The sequence below is a fragment of the Caretta caretta genome, chromosome 6 (assembly GCF_965140235.1).
Source record: "Caretta caretta isolate rCarCar2 chromosome 6, rCarCar1.hap1, whole genome shotgun sequence".
Classification (NCBI taxonomy): domain Eukaryota; kingdom Metazoa; phylum Chordata; order Testudines; family Cheloniidae; genus Caretta; species Caretta caretta.
In genome coordinates this window covers 9,207,437-9,227,053 of record NC_134211.1, presented here as the reverse complement: position 1 = coordinate 9,227,053, position 19,617 = coordinate 9,207,437, and the positions used below count along the sequence as shown (strand labels likewise).

Here is a 19,617-nt window from a genome sequence, read left to right as displayed (position 1 = left end):
CTGGGGTAGTGGTCAAGGCTGAGCATGTGCAAGTGAGGGAACTGTTTCTACGAATAGGAAGATACATAAAGAAAGAGGTACAATGTAGAATAACCGTAAAAGGCCAGTTGCCAGCAATAGTTTCGGAGTCCAGAGGCTGCGTCTGAAAAGGAGAGAGGCGTGCAGGAAGAGCCGGGGAGCCAGCAAGAAGAGCCAAAGAAGAACTGCGGTGGAGATAGAAAAGAAATCGGGAGTAGGGCAGAGGGAATTGAAAAGCAGCTGCAGCAGTGATTTGACTTTTAAAAGAAAACAGCAACGGATTTATAGCGTAAGCTTAATATTCTTCTAATTATGGTTTACTGTATAGGATAGTATATAGGGTTAGTACGTGTATGCTTTAAGTGTGTGTGTGTGTGTGTTTGTGCATGTTTTAAGTATATTTACAGCAGCGGTTAGTGGGGAAGGAGGCTAAGGAGGCACCACCCTAAGGGGGCCATGTGACCTCCACATGTGACCCCTCCCCGCATCACCCCTAGCCCCGGGGACTCTCCACATGAACCTTCCCCGCCCAACCCCTCGTCCGGGACCCCCACGATCTCCCCATACTGCCCTTCCCCCCAGGCCCATCCCACCTTACCTGAGGCCGGGAAGGTGTCCCTGGTCTGGCCCCTGCGCTCCGATGGTGGGCTGGGCTGCGTGGCCACGCCACTGGGCGCTCTGGACGGCCCTGCCCCTGGAGCTCAGGGAGCGGGCTGGGGGCACTACAAGGCCCTCAGTGCGACCCCCATGCAGCACCAGTGTATACATATGTAAACTTTAAAGTAATTTAAGATCTGTTGTCAGCGATTTGTTGCAAATTGGCTACATCCAATGACTTGCTTTGCTTAGAATCATTTGAGCGATATGCTATTGTAGTTTAAGTGCTCTTTAATTTGCAATATGGGATTTTTGTCTCGGGGATTTTGTGCCTTATTGAGGTGTTTTGGATACACTTTATTAGGGATTATTGGTTATATCAATAAGATACTTTGTTTTAGAAAGAATATTGCCTGTGTCAATTACTTTAGCAGAAGGTTATATCCATTTCCTTTAGTGTTTCCTTAACAACCCCAGAAACTTTTACCTCATGAAGAACAGACTAAGGGGGAAATAGGCAGGTTATAAAGCAGTGCCCCAAAAGCCATTTTTGGGGTAATAGTAATCCTGGATTGTGGTGGGGGAGGTAGGAGAATAGGACATTCCAAAGTGGCAGTTGGACCTGGGCTTGGGAAATAAATACAGCCCTGTATGTGGAGGAGGTGTGGGGTGGAAATGGCTCCCACATAAAGTAGACTTCCACGTCTTGGCTAATAAACACTTGTATCCAGGGTCAGTGCCTGAAAACCCACTTTCTTGTCCCCTCCCCCCGAAATGCTCCTCCTACACTTCAGAAAAGGACCAGATGGCTGGAAGCTGAAGAAAGACTAATTCAAACTGGAAATAAGGACAAATTTTCTACAGTGAGGATGATCAACCATTGGGACAAACTCCGAAGGGAAATGATGGATTCTCCAGCTCCTGATGTCTTCAAAACCCGTCATGACACCTTTATGGAAGATGCTTTAGCCCAAACAGAAGTTGTTGAGCTCCATACAGGGTTAATACATTGAAATGTCATGGCCTGTGTTATGCAGATGATATAGATGTGTAAGCAATGTCAGGATGAGCTCCACCCTGACACCTGGTGGTGAGGTGTGGCAAGTTGTGGAAAAGAACTTCAGGGGCTGATCTCATTTGCATAGGCACACCCACCCTGCCTAGAATGAGGCCATAGCTGCCCAAATGGTCACTTTGGCTGCTGTGGGATCCCCAGTGTCTCTGTTATTGGGGCAGGAAGAATAAATTGTTATTACTCTGATTATGGGAACTGCTTGGAACTGTACTTGGCCTTTTGTTATGATGGAGGGACTCACCATCAAGTAAGTGGCACTCACTAGGCAAGGGTCATGGGTTCCAAAACTCTGTGAATTGAGAGAGGCTGGGGACAAGTATTATTACTTGGTGGTATGGGCCCTTTGGTGAGGGCCTTACATGCTAATTGCACTTTCTCCTCTCTCTACTGTGGAATATCAGATCTAATTTTGATTTCATTAGAAGTTTAGTTACAGGCTGCTGAGCTCACTTTGGGCTAATAGTGCACCAACACTGAGGCTCCCCTACTACAAGCTGAATTCACCAAAGAGCTGAGCTGACTAAGAGCTGAAATCACAGAGCGTTGTGTTAAGTAGTGGGGGAGCCTGAAGATATATTGTGGAGCAGTTTGCAGGATAGCTGGAGTGCCTTGTGGACAGGCTGGTGGAGCAGTTTGTAGGATGGTGGGAGCTGCTGGTGGGACGTGGAGCAGTTTGTGGACTGGCTGGTGGAGCAGTTCGTGGGATGGCGGGAGCTGCTTGTGGGCCGCGGAGCGGAGCTGAGCAGAGCGAAGGAGTTTGTGGGGTGGCTGGCAGAGCGGAGCGGAGCGGAGCGAAGGCCTATGGAGCTGTGGGGCGGTCAGCTTCAGATCATGTAAGGTGCTTCTTACCCCCATCCCATCTCCACCCAGGTTGGGAGGTAAAGCTCCGCAGATAAGCTTTCGAACTCTGGGGCTGCCCTGACCAGGGACAGAGACTTTTGGGTCATTGGACTTTTGGGACTTTGGGTGATTTGGGGTTGCTGGACTCAAGAACCAAAGGGAAAGGGGCATGCCTCAATTTGCTTGGGGTGGGTTTTTTTTTTGCTCCTGGGTTGTGTTATGAATCCTGTTGGTGGTGTTTCCCCAATATAATGCCACATTGTTTCTCTCTGTTATTAAAAGGCTTTTTGCTACACTCAGACTATGTGCTTGCGAGAGGGGAAGTATTGCCTCTTGGAGGCGCCCAGCCGGGGTGGTATATATTTGTCCCAGGTCACTGGGTGGGGGCTCGAGCCGGTTTGCATTGTGTTATTGGAATGGATCCCCTAAATATTGAACCCGGCCCTTGTTGCTGCATCTCTGATGGGCAGAAGGGTTACAGATGATTGACTGGTCTCTTCTGGCCTAAATATCTATGAATTTCTGAAGCCATTTCCTGATCTTTCTGCACAATCACCTTTACAAGAGTTCCCCTTCCATGAGGATGTTTGGTGCAGTGGTTGGTTGTGTCAAGATTACAGACCAGAAGAACTTTTTATGGAGAGGCAGACACAGCACCAAATTATGTATGAATTCTCTGCAGTAATTGGTGAAGAAAATTTCCTTCTGCACAAAACGGCATCTTATAATAAATGGAATGAGTAAATACAGGTGTCACTAGTGATCAGCACTAACAACAAAAGCAGGAATTGGTTAGTTAAAATATTTGTAGTATAATAACTAGCAGCTTTTTTGCTTATTTTGCAATTTCAGAGTTAAAGTGAACAAGTGCAACATATATCAACTGAGTAAATGTCATCTCATTAATGGTGAACCACACATCTTTTTCATTACACTGGAGGTTAAGTCCAATCACAGACAAATTCTAAAATGTGACCCTCAGCTGTTTCCACCAGCGATTTCTGTGCATGATGGCAAGTAAGTTGAGAGAAAACAAAATGCATTTGCAGTGTTATCATAGAATCATAGAATGATAGAATATCAGGGTTGGAAGGGACCTCAGGAGGTCATCTAGTCCAACCCCCTGCTCAGAGCAGGACCAATCCCCAACTAAATTCTCCCAGCCAGGGCTTTGTCAAGCCTGACCTTAAAAACTGCTAAGGAAGGAGATTCCACCACCTCCCTAGGTAACGCATTCCAGTGTTTCACTGCCCTCCTAGTGAAAAAGTTTTTCCTAATATCCAACCTAAACCTCCCCCACTGAAACTTGAGACCATTACTCCTTGTTCTGTCATCTGCTACCACTGAGAACAGTCTAGATCCATCCTCTTTGGAACCCCCTTTCAGGTAGTTGAAAGCAGCTATCAAATCCCCCCTCATTCTTCTCTTCTGCAGACTAAACAATCCCAGTTCCCTCAGCCTCTCCTCATAACTCATGTGCTCCAGCCCCCTAACCATTTTTGCTCCCCTCCGCTGGACGCTTTCCAATTTTTCCACATCCTTCTTGTAGTGTGGGGCCCAAAACTGGACACAGTACTCCAGATGAGGCCTCACCAATGTCGAAAAGAGGGGAACGATCATGTCCTTCGATCTGCTGGCAATGCCCCTACTTATACATCCCAAAATGCCATTGGCCTTCCTGGTAACAAGGGCACACTGCTGACTCCTATCCAGCTTCTCGTCCACTGTAACCCCTAGGTCCTTTTCGGCAGAAATGCTGCCTAGCCATTCGGTCCCTAGACTGTAGCTGTGCATTGGATTCTTCCATCCTAAGTGCAGGACTCTGCACTTGTCCTTGTTGAACCTCATCAGATTTCTTTTGGCCCAATCCTCCAATTTGTCTAGGTCCCTCTGTATCCTATCCCTACCCTCCAGCGTATCTACCACTCCTCCCAGTTTAGTGTCATCTGCAAACTTGCTAAGGGTGCAATCCACACCATCCTCCAGATAATTTATGAAGATATTGAACAAAACCGGCCCCAGGACCGACCCTTGGGGCACTCCACTTGATTCCGGCTGCCAACTAGACATGGAGCCGTTGATCACTACCCGTTGAGCCCGACAATCTAGCCAACTTTCTATCCACCTTATAGTCCATTCATCCAGCCCATACTTCTTTAACTTGCTGGCAAGAATACAGTGGGAGACCGTGTCAAAAGCTTTGCTAAAGTCAAGGAACAACACATCCACCGCTTTCCCCTCATCCACAGAGCCAGTTATCTCCTCATAGAAGGCAATTAGATTAGTCAGGCATGACTTGCCCTTGGTGAATCCATGCTGACTGTTCCTGATCACTTTCCTCTCCTCTAAGTGCTTCAGAATTGATTCCTTGAGGACCTGCTCCATGATTTTTCGAGGGACTGAGGTGAGGCTGACTGGCCTGTAGTTCCCAGGTTCCTCCTTCTTCCCTTTTTTAAAGATGGGCACTACATTAGCCTTTTTCCAGTCGTCCGGGACTTCCCCCCGATCGCCATGAGTTTTCAAAGATAATGGCCAATGGCTCTGCAATCACATCCTCCAACTCCTTTAGCACTCTCGGATGCAATGCATCCGGCCCCATGGACTTGTGCACGTCCAGCTTTTCTAAATAGTCCCGAACCACTTCTTTCTCCACAGAGGGCTGATCACCTCCTCCCCATGCTGTGCTGCCCAGTGCAGTAGTCTGGGAGCTGACCTTGTTTGTGAAGACAGAGGCAAAAAAAGCATTGAGTACATTAGCTTTTTCCACATCCTCTGTCACTAAGTTGCCTCCCTCATTGAGTAAGGGGCCCACACTTTCCTTGACTTTCTTCTTGTTGCTAACATACCTGAAGAAACCCTTCTTGTTACTCTTAACATCTCTTGCTAGCTGCAACTCCAGGTGTGATTTGGCCTTCCTGATTTCACTCCTACATGCCCAAGCAATATTTTTATACTCTTCCCTTGTCATTTGTCCAATCTTCCACTTCTTGTAAGCTTCTTTTTTGTGTTGAAGATCAGCAAGGATTTCACTGTTAAGCCAAGCTGGTTGCCTGCCATATTTAGTATTCTTTCTACACATCAGGATGGTTTGTCCCTGTAACCTCAGTAAGGATTCTTTAAGATACAGCCAGCTCTCCTGGACTCCTTTCCCCCTCATGTTATTCTCCCAGGGGATCCTTTATATTAAAGTACTGTCCTGCATCTTTTCAGATACATGCATTGACTGTTCAGAAAAAGAAATATCCCAAGGGCAGATAAATCCTTCACCTGCCCTTTCTTTAACTCCTTTCCATGTAATCTGGATATAAGATTAATAGTAAACATAGTGTTCCAAATATTGATTAGTTCAGTAGAAAACATCAAAGTGATTTGAATAAACATTAACACTTATTAAAGCCAAGGTGCTGTCATTACAGGCACAAAACTGTTAGGATAACATACAACACTGGGAACCATTTTGTACATTTCCAAAAACTTGATCAAACCGAGCGTTGGCATTTCTGTGGTGGAATTCTGGAAATTAAAAGGAAAGGAAGTGGAGTTATTATTGCACAGATGAAGAGTTCTCCAAGTAACTTGAAAAGGAAAGTGTACCAAGCCACACTACTACTGTGCAACTCTCACAGCAACATTAAAGCCTGGTTTAACTAGTTGTAGTGTGTGTGGGAATAGGGTTGTAATATCCCTTTAAGTTGTTTGTGAGCCCTCTGATGGTACTTACTGTGATCTGTATTTTAGAAGCCATCTGAAAATCAGTCTGACCACAGTGTGCACTCAGCTAGGTCTTGTATGTTTATATATAAATAATAAACATGTTTTTGGGGGGCTGGTTGTGTCTGATAGTTTCTTCAAATAATTTTTGTTGTGCACCATGCAAAAGACATGACACTAATTATAACATTTTAGATATTTATACAACTATGAAATAAGTTCTGATAAATGTAGCCATTTTTCCTGTTCTTAATTTGTCTAAGAACAAAGCAGGGTTAGTCCTACAGACTTCTTAAATTGTAACTGTTGTCAATATAAACCATGTAAAAACATTACATCTGGATGTGCAACAATTTGGTCAACTATTGCTTTTGGTTGATTTTTTTTTCATGCATGTGATATGACTACTGTCAAATAGATACAAATTAGAAACTCAGGTATGATATTTAGCAGAGTGTAGCCCAGTCACTGGAATTTCACCTCTCGGAATGATCTTCTCTCACCTTAATGGCACTTAGAATATCCTGAAAAGTATTTTCTTACGTACAGCCACTCACATCCCAGCTCCAGATCTGATTAATTATTAAATAATGTATTAATTTACTAATAGACACTGTTATGAAACTCAATCCATATTTATTCTGGTGAAATGTTTGAAAAGGCGTCTCTCACACACTGATGAATTACTAAGAAATGTTCTTTGCACCGGGGGCCTGGAACGCAGGGAGCTGGGGGTGCAGGTGCAGCAGCACCCCCGGGTTGAAGTGGTTTCCATCCTACACAGGGCGCCCAGCCCCCCACTGTAACATTAGTGCGATACCCGCCTTTGCACAAGGGATGGGAGCCACCAACCCACAGGGAACCGACTTCACCTCATCTCCCCTAAAAAGAACATGAGTCCTTGTGGCACCTTAGAGACTAACCAATTTATTTGATCATAAGCTTTTGTGAGCAACAGCTCACTTCATCGGATGCATCACGATCATCCCTGTTGCATCGGATGAAGTGAGCTGTAGCTCACGAAAGCTTATGATCAAATAAATTGGTTAGTCTCTAAGGTGCCACAAGGACTCATGTTCTTTTTGGGGATACAGACTAACACGGCTGCTACTCTGAAACCCGTCATCTCCCCTAGTGGCTCCCCCTGCAACTCGCTTCCCCGACCGAGATGATTAAGGGTTAAACCCACAGAGCTCGGGGTCCTCCACAGCCTAGACAGGCCCAGGAATGACTGCGCGAGGGGGCGGGCGAAGGGAGGGACCTTCTCGTGCCCGCCGCGGAGACCCGGGGGCCGAGCCCGGCCCGAGCGGCGCGTGCGGGAGCGAGCCCCCTCTGCAGGCTGCAGCCCCGGCGCGCGGGGCGGTGAGCGGGGCCCGGGGAGGCGCCGCCAGAGGCGGCCGCGGAGGGAGGGAAGCGGCCGCAGAGGCTGCGAATCGCTGCCTGGGGAGGAGGCTGCTGGTGCCGGAGCCGAACCGCGCCTGGGACCGGAGCCATCCCCCGGGAGGGTCCGCGCCCCAGCCAGCGAGAGCCCGACCGAGCCCCCCCGGTCGCTGACGGGGGCAGGCGGGACCCTTCCCCGGGGCGGGGCTGCGGGGGCTGCCGGGTTCTGACCCCTCCCCGCAGAGCAGGCACCGGCCGAGGCTGGGGGGCGGGTCCGGTCGGTCGGTTCCTCTGGCCTGTGCCACGGGGGCTGGGACCGGCCCGCTCGGGACACCGGGCTCGGCGCCGGGCCGGGGCCGCTGCACACACCGGCGATGGGAGCGCGGGGGGAGGCTGCGCTGGGTCCGTGGGTACCGCGGGGGGAAGGTTCCTTCTGTGAGCGCCCCATCGGGCAGCGTGCTGGGGATTCAGCCCGGGGCCTCCAGCGCTACCAGCCTGGGCTGCTCCTGCTTGAGCTGCAGGCTCCCAGGGTCTGTGCAGATGGCAACTGAAACCTGCAGCCGGGCTGTGCCAGCTGATGGAGCTCAGCCTAGGGGCAGTTTAATAGCAGTGCAGACATTTGGGCTCCTGCTGCAGCCTGGGCTTTGGGACCCTGCTCTGTGTAGCTCAAGAACAAATAAAGTTGGTCCAATAAGAGATATTACCTCCCCCACCTTGTCTCTGTAATATTCTGGGTCCAACACGGCTACAACACTGTAACCCTAATTCCTGCCCAAGAAAGAGGGCAAGCCCAGGGAGGGAGCACCTGGGGAGTGAACCAACCCTGCACACACCCCACAATGCCACTCCAGTGCCCCACATTCACCCTGCAGTAGTGGCTCCAGCAGAGTCCTATGGGGCTGCCTGCCCCCAGTGCCCTGCTCTGGGCATTTTATCACGGCTAGAGCGGTCATAGTGCTACTCAGGTTTGATCTGCCCAGCCCCCCAGCATGGTGACAGAGGGTCAGGTGTGCCGGCTAAACGTAAGTGGGGCTGTGACCTGGTGCTCCAGGTTGCTGCGACACTCACTGACGTTTGATCTGCCTGTCTCGTCATGACAGAGGGTCAGGAGAATGAAGCCTCAGAAGTGATGCAGCTCTTTGTGACAGGATACAACACCCACAGCAGGGGGCCAGGCCCAGCTCTCCGCACCACCACTGAGTGGTGAATCACAGACACAGAAAACATTGTCCATTACTTTTTTTACACTGCGACAAACCTGAACCCATAATAATGGTACAAAATTTCAACCCCCCCCCCCCGCCCGGCACCCTCCCAGTTCCATGGACTACTGTACTTTTGCATCATCTGCAACAGCTCTTCCTCTGCCAATGTGTAAACTTTGCCATGCTGAGTTGAGTTGTTTGTCCTTTCAGATGTCACTGACGTTTGAGGATGTGGCCATGTATTTCTCCCCAGTGGAGTGGGCGCTGCTGGGCGAGGAGCAAAGGCAACTTTACAAACACGTCATGTGGGAAAATTACCAGACTCTGGTCTCGTTAGGTGAGGAGCTGTGTCTGTGAGATCAGGGCCCCACTGCACTGGGTGCTGCACAGAGACACCGTAACTGAGATGGAGCATTGGTATGAGTGGTTGGGTGGAGAGGTGTCTATGGGGTTGGAAGGAGGGGTGCATGGGTGTGGATGGATAGAGGCATGTTTAATTGAGGAGATCAGCCAGTTCATGGGGAGACAAGGTGGGTGAGGTAATATCTTTTATTTTGCCAACTTCTGTTGGTGAGTGTGAGAAGTTTTTGAGCCACCCAGAGCTCTTCTTCCGGTCTGGGAAAGGAAAGCTTCTCTCTCACCAACAGAAGTTGGTCCAATAAAAGGTATTACCTCATTCACCTGCTCTCTCTAATGTCCTGTGACTGATAGGGCTATAACTACACTGCATATCTTCAAGGGGACGCACTTCCACCCATAGTCACTTGGGCTCCACAGTTTAAGGCAAGAGAATTCTGGCTCTTGTAGTTCCCCAGGCTGAGCACATGAGCAGAAAAGGGCCCTGTGTTCTGCAGGCTACAGGATGAAAGGCCAACGCCACAGTTAAGGAGAGAGACAGACTGGGTTCATCTAAGCTGGTATACAAGACCAACACCACAGCCGTGGTTTGCCTGGGTCAGTTGACTCAGGACGTGGGACTCAGGCTGGAGGGCTAAAAATTGCAGTGTATATGTTCACGCTTGGATTAGAGCCCGACCCTGCTGCAGTCCTTAGGGGAGTGGAGGCGGGGCTAGGGCGGGGTGGGGGTTTTGGTGAAGGGGTGGAGCAGGGATGGGGCTGGGGCAGAGCAGGGGCTGGAGCAGCATGCAGCTGCGTAGGGCACCAGCAAATTTGGTGCCCCAAATTTCTGGGTGCCCTACGCAGCTGTATATTTTGCATATAGGTAGGGACGACCCTGTCTGGGACCCTCCCTCCAAATATTCACTCAGCAATTTTGCAGTCCCACAGCCCAAGCCCCTCAAGTCCAAGTCATCTGATCCAGGCCAGGCACAGGTTTTTAATTCCTATGTAAATATATCCACAGGAGGGAGAGGGGTGCTGGGCCATAGGTAGAGTAACTTTCCTAGGACAAGGAGAAATATCCAACTTTTGCCACGTGTTCCCCCCAATCCATTCAGACACTGCAGTCCTCTCCAGCTCCCCTTTCCACAGGTGCCAGGTTGTTTGCAACTCAATATCCTGCCACTACCGGGCACCAGGAGTTTTGACCATAAGCTGCAGTTCATGTTTCCATGGAAAACAATTGCTATTAGCCTTCACAATTAGCTCATAGCCTAATTGGCACAAACATTGCATATGGAGCTGCACAATGTTCTTAGAAGTTCTTAGGGGTGATGCTTTTCTCTAAACAGGAATCCAAACCCCCAAGCCAGTGGTGATCTCCAGCATAGAGCGAGGGGAAGAGCTGTGTGTCCAGGGTCCCACAGAAGATGAAGATGAGGACGTCCTGAGTGGCACCCGCCCAGGTGAGGAAGGAGTTAAAGTGTTGAGCAGGGAACAAATGATAGCTTAAAGGCAGCTGGAATCCTGATACATTTTGGCCAACATGACAATACATCCGGGAATGTTAATTTTTAGTCTAATGTCGTTGGGCTTTTTTAGAACAAAAAGAAAAGGAGTACTTGTGGCACCTTAGAGACTAACCAATTTATTTGAGCATAAGCTTTCATGAGCTACAGCTCACTTCATCGGATGCATGAACAGTATCACATTGTCGGTTCTCATTCAATTCATGATCCACTGTAATCACCACATTCTTTTCTGATGCGCTGCTGCCAAGCCAGTTATCCCCCATTTTCTATTGTGCATTTCATTTTTCCTTCCTAGGTGAACTATTTTGAACTTGTTTCTTCAATTTCACCTGGTTGATTTCAGACCAATTCTCCAGTTTGTCAACATCATTTAGAAATCTAATCCTGTCCACCAAAGTGTTTGTAATCCTTCCCTGGCTGTCTGAATCATTGTCTGAGCAGCACTTGGGAATCTCCCTTCCGAGTTCAGGCCCAGTTTTGTAAGGACCTAACATTGTTCCATTGCTTTTTGGGGCTCTGGATTGACATTAATAAGGGATTTCGTTATTACTCTCGAGGACTGGTTGGGAGGCAACATCATGTTGTGGGAGTGAGGAGACCTGGATTCTATTCCTCATTCTGCCACTGAGCTGCTGGCAGACCTTGGACAATGTTGTATTAATTCATATAGACTACATGGGCCCAGAGAGACAAAGGTGTTAACATGACACGGTTATGGCCAACATTAAAGAGTGTTAAATAAGATTTGGGGTTTGGAATACAGAGACAGAACCCTGTGTAGTACCGTGGAGAACACCATGAAAAATTCTTTCTATTCTTTTATTAAAGATATAGAAAAAGAAGGAAAAAGAGTTAAGGCATTTGAAATGTCAGGTATGACCTAAGAACTTTTATTTTGACAATGTCCCTTGTTTCCTTTCCCTTTACCTGGAGAAATTCTTCAGACAAAAGGCCTCTGTTTGAAAGTCTTTTTGATGGTATTAAAAATGGTAATAACTGTCCTTTTGGGGAACATAGAAGCAGCTAGTTGAAATGGGCTGGAGCTGTTGCTGATATTATTAAAATCCGATCTTGTTTCCTGGGAGACAAAACAAGAGAAACCCACTTAAGACGGAAGAGAAAAGAACAGCATGGATAGAACATGTGGCTTCTGGCTCAGGTTTACTCTTACTTGCCACTTCATGGCTGGAGAAACACAGGCACGGCACACAGTCTGATCAGCCAATTGGAGACCTGCCTGGCAAACCTGTCAAGCGTTAGTCTATTCTGGACAATGCGTTTGGCTGCCTCTTTGATCACAGGCTTACAACAAGGTTGCAAACTAGACAGTTTTTGCCACCTAAGCGAGACTCTTATTTACTAGAAGACAAAGGGAGAAGAATAAGAAAGAGAAGAAATATGGTGGGGAATGGAAAGAATTCATGAGGGTTAGGAGGGACGGGAACAAAAATCTCACATTCCAGATGATTTTGGGGAGTTAGCCAGAACTGGTAACAGTGGCAATATCCTCCAGCTCCCTTTCTCTGGTGCAGTCTTGTTAAGACATCTCTTAGGATTAGGATGAAGAAGATCATGGGTCCCAAAATAGGATCAGGGTGGCAGCATGATGGTATCGCTCACTGCAGCAGTTGTTGGCACGCTCCTGCAGTTGCTGTTTTTTCAGTCAGCAAGGGTTGCATTCAGTCCCGCTCCTTTATTTTCCCCAGAAAGTGTTTTCATTTGAGAAACCCCAAAAGGAAGTAATGGGCAAAATAGACCAGCCCCTCATTGTTTTTCTATCAGGCCTAAATTTTAACTCAGTCATTTTGGTTCGTTAATGTCCAGTTCCACAATTCTCTTGTTTACAGCCATCATTTTAACACTGTCCTTGATTTGCATTATAGGCCTTTATTATTTGGACTAGTTCCATCATCTTGTTTATATTTTGCACCGTTTCCCATCAGTATTTATTGTTATAGGATATTGTAACACTTTATAAACTTTCTCACAGTTTTTACAGTTAAACTGCCAATAAGGGTAAATTTGTGGGCCCAATTATTAAAACAGCAAGTTACTCCTTTGACTCAGGTTCTCTCCCACCCTTTCTGTATTTAGTATATAAGCTCTTCAACATCAGGGCGATCTCTCTCCAATTTTGTGCAGCACCTGGTGCTATGGAACCAAGATCTCAGTTATGCTACCACAGTACAAAGTAAATGTTGAGCCCCAAATAGCTTCCCCTCTTGTGCATTGTGGAACCCGCTGTCCAACAGTGACCATAAATGAGTAATTTACCGTGCAGGGGAAAGGGTTTCTCTCAGTGATATTCATTCGGTCTATGTGCTGTCAACCAAAGACCTTGGTGCGGGTTTTCCAGATGCAGAGGAGACCTGGGACTGGTCAGCAACTGAAAGCTCTTTGGGCTTCTTCCTCACACAAAGCTCTTCCCCTAGAACAGGTAGGGAACCAGCTCTGCCCTTTCCATCAGTGGGAGCCAGAGAGCTCATTTCAGGAATCGTCCATCAGCTGCAAACTCTCCCCTCCCAGAGCATTACAATAGGGATTGAAGCCCAAACACGAGAAGTGCTACAGCTCCTCACCCTGATATCCCCCTAGAAACCCCATCTCTCCCCTTACGCAGATTCCCCCAGTCTCTCCCCCTCCCCCATTTTCCATAGAACATGGAGCCGTTGGGATCCCATCACAGTGTGAGTGTTCCGTTTGTGTCCCTCGGGAGAGGGGTCCTCAGTGCTGGTGTGTGGTGATGCTGTTCTCCCCACTGAGACGGGCCTCAGAATAGGGAGAGGATTGTGGGGGCTGATTTTCATGTTGACTTGGAGGACTGTTATCAGGGCCTATGGGACACTGACCTTCTCCTCTTCCCACAGCGCTGGAGCCCCTGGGAGTTTGGCCTCTTGCACTCAACTGCAAAGGGTCAGCCGTGTTCTGAAGGGAGGGGTGTGGAGGTTTCTCAGGCATACCCCCTACTAGGAATATTAGTGGTATCCCTTTGTGAGCAGCACAAGAAATAACATCTGTATTCTGTTCCCCACCAAGCAGGGGCGAGGAACCTGAGCAGGGCTGCGGGGCAGACCCCTGAGGAATGGTGTGGCAACCTGGAGCCACTCAGGCCTTTCCCAGGGACATCAGGGAAGAAGCATTCCAAGAAATCTGAGCGGGGTAGACACCACAAGAGGCAGTGCAGGCCACAAAGGCAGAGGAAAAATCTGATCAGAAATGAGCCAGCAACCTCAGTAGGCCATCAGAGGAGATCCAGACCATACATAAAGCCTCCTGCAGAGGTTAAAGCTGAGCCCAGAAAGAGCCTGTTTACCTGTCGTGTGTGCAGAGAAGAATTCAAGGTGCAAAGCGACCTGATAAGCCACCACCGGATGGTTCATAGGAGACAGGAACTGTATCACTGTAGTGAGTGTGGGGAGAGCTTTAGGAGAAAGAAGGAGTTCAGAGTACATGGGAAAGCTCACAGAAAGAAGAGAGACCATCCCTGTTCTGAGTGTGGGAAGATATTCCACCAAGTATCGCATCTCATTGCCCACCAGAGAATACATACAGGAGAGAGACCCTATTGCTGTGCTGAGTGTGGAAAAAGATTCTTCCATATATCAGCACTTAACATCCACAAGAGAGTCCACTCAGGAGAGAGACCCTATGCCTGCGCTGAGTGTGGAAAGCGATTTATGGATTCATCAACATTTCGTAATCATCAGGCAATCCACTCAGAAAAGAGACCCCATCGCTGTAACCAATGTGGGAAAGGCTTCAAAGTTATATCAAGTCTTACTAGACACCTGAAAATCCACAGCGAAGAGAGACCCTTCTTGTGTCATGAGTGTGGGAAAAATTTTTGTCTACGAGAACATCTGATCAGACATCAGAGAATCCACACTGGGGAGCAGCCCTATTGCTGTGCTGAGTGTGGGAAAAAATTCAGTCTCCTTCAAAGTCTCAGGAGACACCAGGAAACCCATATTACGGGGAGGCTCCATCGCTGTGCTGAGTGTGGGAAAATATTCCGTCATCCAGAAAATCTCTCTCGACACCAGGGAGTCCACACTGGGAAACTCCATCGCTGCACTGAGTGTGGAAAAGGCTTTGTCTATATACATCATCTCAAGAGCCACCAGAGAATCCACACTGGAGAGAAACCCTATTGTTGCACTGAGTGCGGGAAAAGTTTCACCCAATTGTCTGGCCTCACCAACCACCTGAGAATCCATTCAGGAGAGCGACCCTATCCCTGCACGCAGTGTGGGAAGCGCTTTGCTCACTCATCATCTCTCACTGAGCATCTGAAAATCCATTCAGGAGAGCGACCATATTCCTGCATTCAGTGTGGGAAGCACTTTGCTCGCTCATCATCTCTTACTCAGCATCAGAGAACCCACCCAGGAGAGCGACCATATTCCTGCACTCAGTGTGGGAAGCGCTTTGCTCGTTCATCATATCTTACTAAACACCAGAGCACCCACTCATGATAGAGGCTCCTGACCCTTGTGTTCAATGGAGGGAACCTCTTCAATCTCTCACTTCACCCTGTTCCCAAAGCCTGTAAAAGAGGGAGAACTTACTCCCACTCTGAAATGTTCCCACCGCTTCACTAAGTAGACACGAGTTTAGGTGCTGGGTTTGTTAAAATAATTTGTATGGTCCTGGAGATGGGAGCATTTAAGCCAAGAGGTACTGAAACATTGCATTGTGGGCATTATGGGCTGCAGCTAAGAGAGAGATGACTGGAGCCAAGACTGCACTTTGGAGGCCCTGGTTTATCCCAAGCCATTTGTTCACTGCGGCTCCCATCCTCTCAGGCTCCACAAATTGAAGTAATTGTTTTATTTCTTCTGGGATTTTTCTGTTTGGAAAAAGGAATAATGGGTAAAGATTCTGGCAGAGACTGAAAAGGAGCTTTCATCTCCGCAGTTAATGAAAGGTTGTGACATCCCCTGTGTGCCCCTCATAGTACTGAATCAAAAGGAAGGTTGTTTTGATTTGGCTTTGAGAGAAAATTATGAAGCAAGGTGTCCTGATAGTTGGCTTCATGCAGAATGCAGCCAGGGCCCTGTCTTCACACCTAATTGCCTGGCAAGCAATACCAGCTAGGACTGGAAGGTTGGAAATCAGAGTTTCCGGATCAACAAACAGCATGCCATTTGGTTATGGCCTGCCTTCTTTGTCATCTTGATGGTACATGCAAATGCTTGACATCTATGGATGCTGCTGTCGTGATCAGCGTTGACTACATCACTTACCCATCATCTGATTCATTGTGCCATCAGAAGTCATCCACCAGAAAAAAAGGCAAGGGCAGGGATGAGAGATGTCAGTTACTTCCTATTATAATGGCTTTTTTTTTTTTAATAACTCAAATTTGTGTTCCTGGATGAGTTTGTGGCACTTTAATGCCACCTAGGGCTTGTCTCCACTAGAACTTATCACTTACCAGAACACTCATCCACATCCCTGCGTGATGTAAAATATACTATCCTAAGCACTGGTGTAAACTGAGCTATGTTGATGGGAGAGCTTCCCTGCCAACATAGCCATCGCCTGTCATAGAGGTGGAGGTGTTATGCTGACAGGCAAGCTCTCTCCCATTGGATTAGAGCGTCTTGAATGATAGCTTGGTGTCTTGAACACTAGCGGGAGCTGTTGCACTTCTAGTGTACATTAGCCCTAACGCTTAGGGCTTGTCTACACTACCTGCTGTATCGGTGGGCAGCAATCGATCCAGTGGGAGTCAACATCAGTACTCCACCAGAACGAGGAGAACAAGCGCAGTTGATGGGAGGGCGTCAGCTATAGACTTACCGCAGTGTCTTCACTGCGGTAAGTAGATCTAAGTACGTCGACTTCGGCTACACTATTCACATCGTTGAAGTTGTGGTATCTTAGATCGACCCCGCACGGTAGTGTAGACAAGCCCTGACATGTACCTGGATCTCAGCCTTGACACCAAGTGGCAAGGAGTGCAGGAAAATCTCTCTGGGTAACTTTGCTCTGCTTTGCAGGCTGGGACTCGGGTTTGCTGCTTGTTGTCTGTGTTTTCTGTAAACAACTTGTGGAGTTGCAGTCCCAGCCCAGAGTGTGACATGGGTATGAAATACCCAGGGGTCATGGGGCAAGGGCAGAGGTGGGATCCTGCATGGGAACAGGCAGCCCAGAGAGCATGGTTTCAGGAGAGGGAATCCTAAATAGAGAGGGAGAGAAACTAATCTCAGCAACATCCACAGTTCAAACTGAGCAGCAGTACCGGGCTATTGTCTCCCCGTTCCTCAAGCTGAGGTAATTTGTGGCCATTCTTCTCTGTCGGAAGGCGATGATGAGATGGGACTTTATGTCACTGTTGTCTCGTCGTTCCTGGAGGGAGTAAAATAATACAAGAGAAATACGAGCCTGAAATGGCTGCACTGCCATGTAAGTGAAGATCTGCAATCTTCCCTGCAGTGCTGACTTTGTTATGTTCCAGTCACTCTTGGGAGATGATGTTGGGGAGAAGCATCTATCCTGCCTTTCTTTCTGGAGCTGGTTATGCCAGCTGCAGTTCAGCTCAGTTGTAATCTCCTTTTAACCATTATTTCTACTAAAGAAATGGGGGTGTAAGAACTCTGAACAAGTTAAAATCATCCAGAAAACTCTGTGCTCATGCTAAGCTTTATTGTACAAATTTACTAGTAGTTCAGTTGTTCTAACCTTTGTTCATTGTGTATGCGACATCTGTCAGACACAAGATGTATGCTCTGTTAAGGTTTGCCAAATATGAACTGTGTGCGAGGTACAGTTGATGCAAATATTTCTATGGTTTTATGCTACTTGTGTGCTATGGCCTACTACTAGCTAAACTGCTGTGTGCATAATTAGATAAGAAAAGGTGTGTAAGGTCTGCAGAATCTGGACTTTTCTGTCTTGTAAATGAGGAGAATACAAATATGAGCAAAACTGAGCTCATAGTTTAGAACAGAGTGAAGAGGTATCCGCTGCATAACATTTCTCCAAAGTGGGTACATACTTACCTTTCTGTATTACTGTGACAGTCTGTTCCTCTGTGTTCACCCCTTACCAGGATAATGATCAATTTTGTACAAAGTATGCCTTATGAGGTATTATTTTAAAATTCATAATGTGCTGAACATTATTGTCTTGTGAAAATATGGGAGGCAACATTCTATGTAAAGTTATGGTTCTACTGTATGATGTTACTTAGACATGTCATAGTTCTGGAGAAAACCCACAGACCTGTTCTTCAGAGACAAAAAGGCAGACTGACCTCTCAGCCAAATATCAGCTAAATCGAATGGACTTTCACCTGGTTAAGTGGCTGTTATTTGGCTAGGGGAAAGGATGTGAGTGAGAAATCTGCATTTTAACAAAGGAACAGCTTAAGGTTTCCGTCTAGACAGACCGTATGTCTCCTAAAATTCGGCTGGGGATGATTCTTTCACAAGAGAATGAACTATAAGAAAGGGGAAGAGGTGCCCGCAAATAGTCCTCTCTTTCTCTCTGCTCATGGCATCATTGACACCTGAAAGACAAAGAAAGTAACACCTCACTTGAGGAGGGTCCCAAGCTGAAAGGATTCCCGCCAATAAAACTAATACAATAGGTGGTGAGAGAGACTTTTGTTTTGAATCCATTTAGCTAGTTACGTTAGATATTAGTTGTGTTTTACCTTTTATTTTATAACCAGTCCTGACTTTTATGCCTCATTTCTTGTAATCACGTATAATCTTTTTTCTGTCGCTAATAAACTTGGTTTATTGTTTCATCTAAAACAGTGTGTTTGGATTGAAGGGTTTGAGAAACTTTATTTGAGACCAGGATTTGTGCCTAGCATTTTCTGTTAATAAAATGATGGAGTTTATATGAGCTTGTATTGTCCAGAAGAAGACTGGACAGGACCATGCATTACATTTCTGGGGGGAAGGTCTGGAACTAGGAATTGGCTAGTGTTGCTCTGCAGTGTAATTCAGGAGTCACTGGCTATAGGCCTCATACAGTGTTGCTGGGAGTAATTTACATGCTGGAGGCTGAGAGAGCAAACCAGGAGTGGTTGCTTTCACAGCTAAGCAGTGTAAAAGGCACCCCTGGTTGGAGACCAGATGGGATACAGCTGTTCAACATTCTGGATGGAACCGTGGTTAAAGTCACAATTCTACTGACTTCATTTCCAATCAGTAAATCTGTTGAGTCTGGTTACCTGACATTTCGGCTCACTATCAAACCCCAAAGTGAATAGGAGTTATTGTGCCTCTCTCTCCTGCTGGTGAACCTGAGCTGTGCTGTGACTAACCTGCCTGAGGAGTACATGTTAGCTAAACAGTTTGCGAGCCCCAAATGGTTAAAACTCATGAGACTGTTCTAAAAAAAGGGAAGTTGGAGGTTTTTACGTGCTTTAGGTTTCTGAGCTGTTAGGGTGCACTGGTTTCATGTTTTCAAGGTTTCAGCCAATCATAATCTCTCCACAGACCCCTTACACGACAACCTTTCTACAATAGTGGCTGCAAATATATAACAGTGGTTGCAACAGTGATCTATACAGTTACAGATTCTAGAATGTGTTTGCCCCAAAAGTAGCTATTGTGTCATACTGGCGGCCTGTGACATGCAGGAGGTCAGATTAGATGGTCTAATGGTCTCTTCTGGCCACAAAGTCTCCTCATTTCTGAAAAACTGAGTGGAGCACTGGGAGCAGCGTCTGATGTTTTACGGTGTAGCCGGCTTGCTTCCGAGAATGAACACTCATTGAGTGGGGAGATCCGCAGGGAGTAGCTCAAACCTCCAAAGTGCCTGGCCAGCGGTAGGACATTAGCACAGCAAGGGAGGGGTATGGCAGTGACATCACAAAGGCCTTTTGCAGGACCTCAGACTATTGGTTCAAGGTGGTGGGGAGGTGGTGACCTCACAGAGAGATGCTGACATCAGCCAG

General features: G+C 47.3%; 1 protein-coding gene across 5 annotated transcripts; it reads left to right on the top strand.

Annotated features, from left to right (window-relative positions):
- The first annotated feature begins 7,476 nt into the window (after positions 1 to 7,476).
- Positions 7,477 to 18,463, top strand: LOC125637917 (uncharacterized). Of its 5 annotated transcripts, XM_048853005.2 has the most exons (5): positions 7,477 to 7,603; positions 9,037 to 9,163; positions 10,518 to 10,631; positions 13,054 to 13,134; positions 13,734 to 18,463. In XM_048853005.2, the coding sequence occupies exons 2-5, from the start codon at positions 9,037 to 9,039 to the stop codon at positions 15,170 to 15,172; spliced, it is 1,761 nt and encodes a 586-aa protein (XP_048708962.2). In that variant the 5' UTR covers positions 7,477 to 7,603; the 3' UTR covers positions 15,173 to 18,463. The 5 variants fall into 5 exon arrangements, with proteins under 5 accessions (XP_048708962.2, XP_048708959.2, XP_074986195.1 ...); XM_048853002.2 differs by having other exon boundaries at positions 7,493 to 9,163; positions 13,737 to 18,463; XM_075130094.1 differs by having other exon boundaries at positions 7,494 to 9,163.
- The last annotated feature ends 1,154 nt before the right edge of the window (positions 18,464 to 19,617 follow it).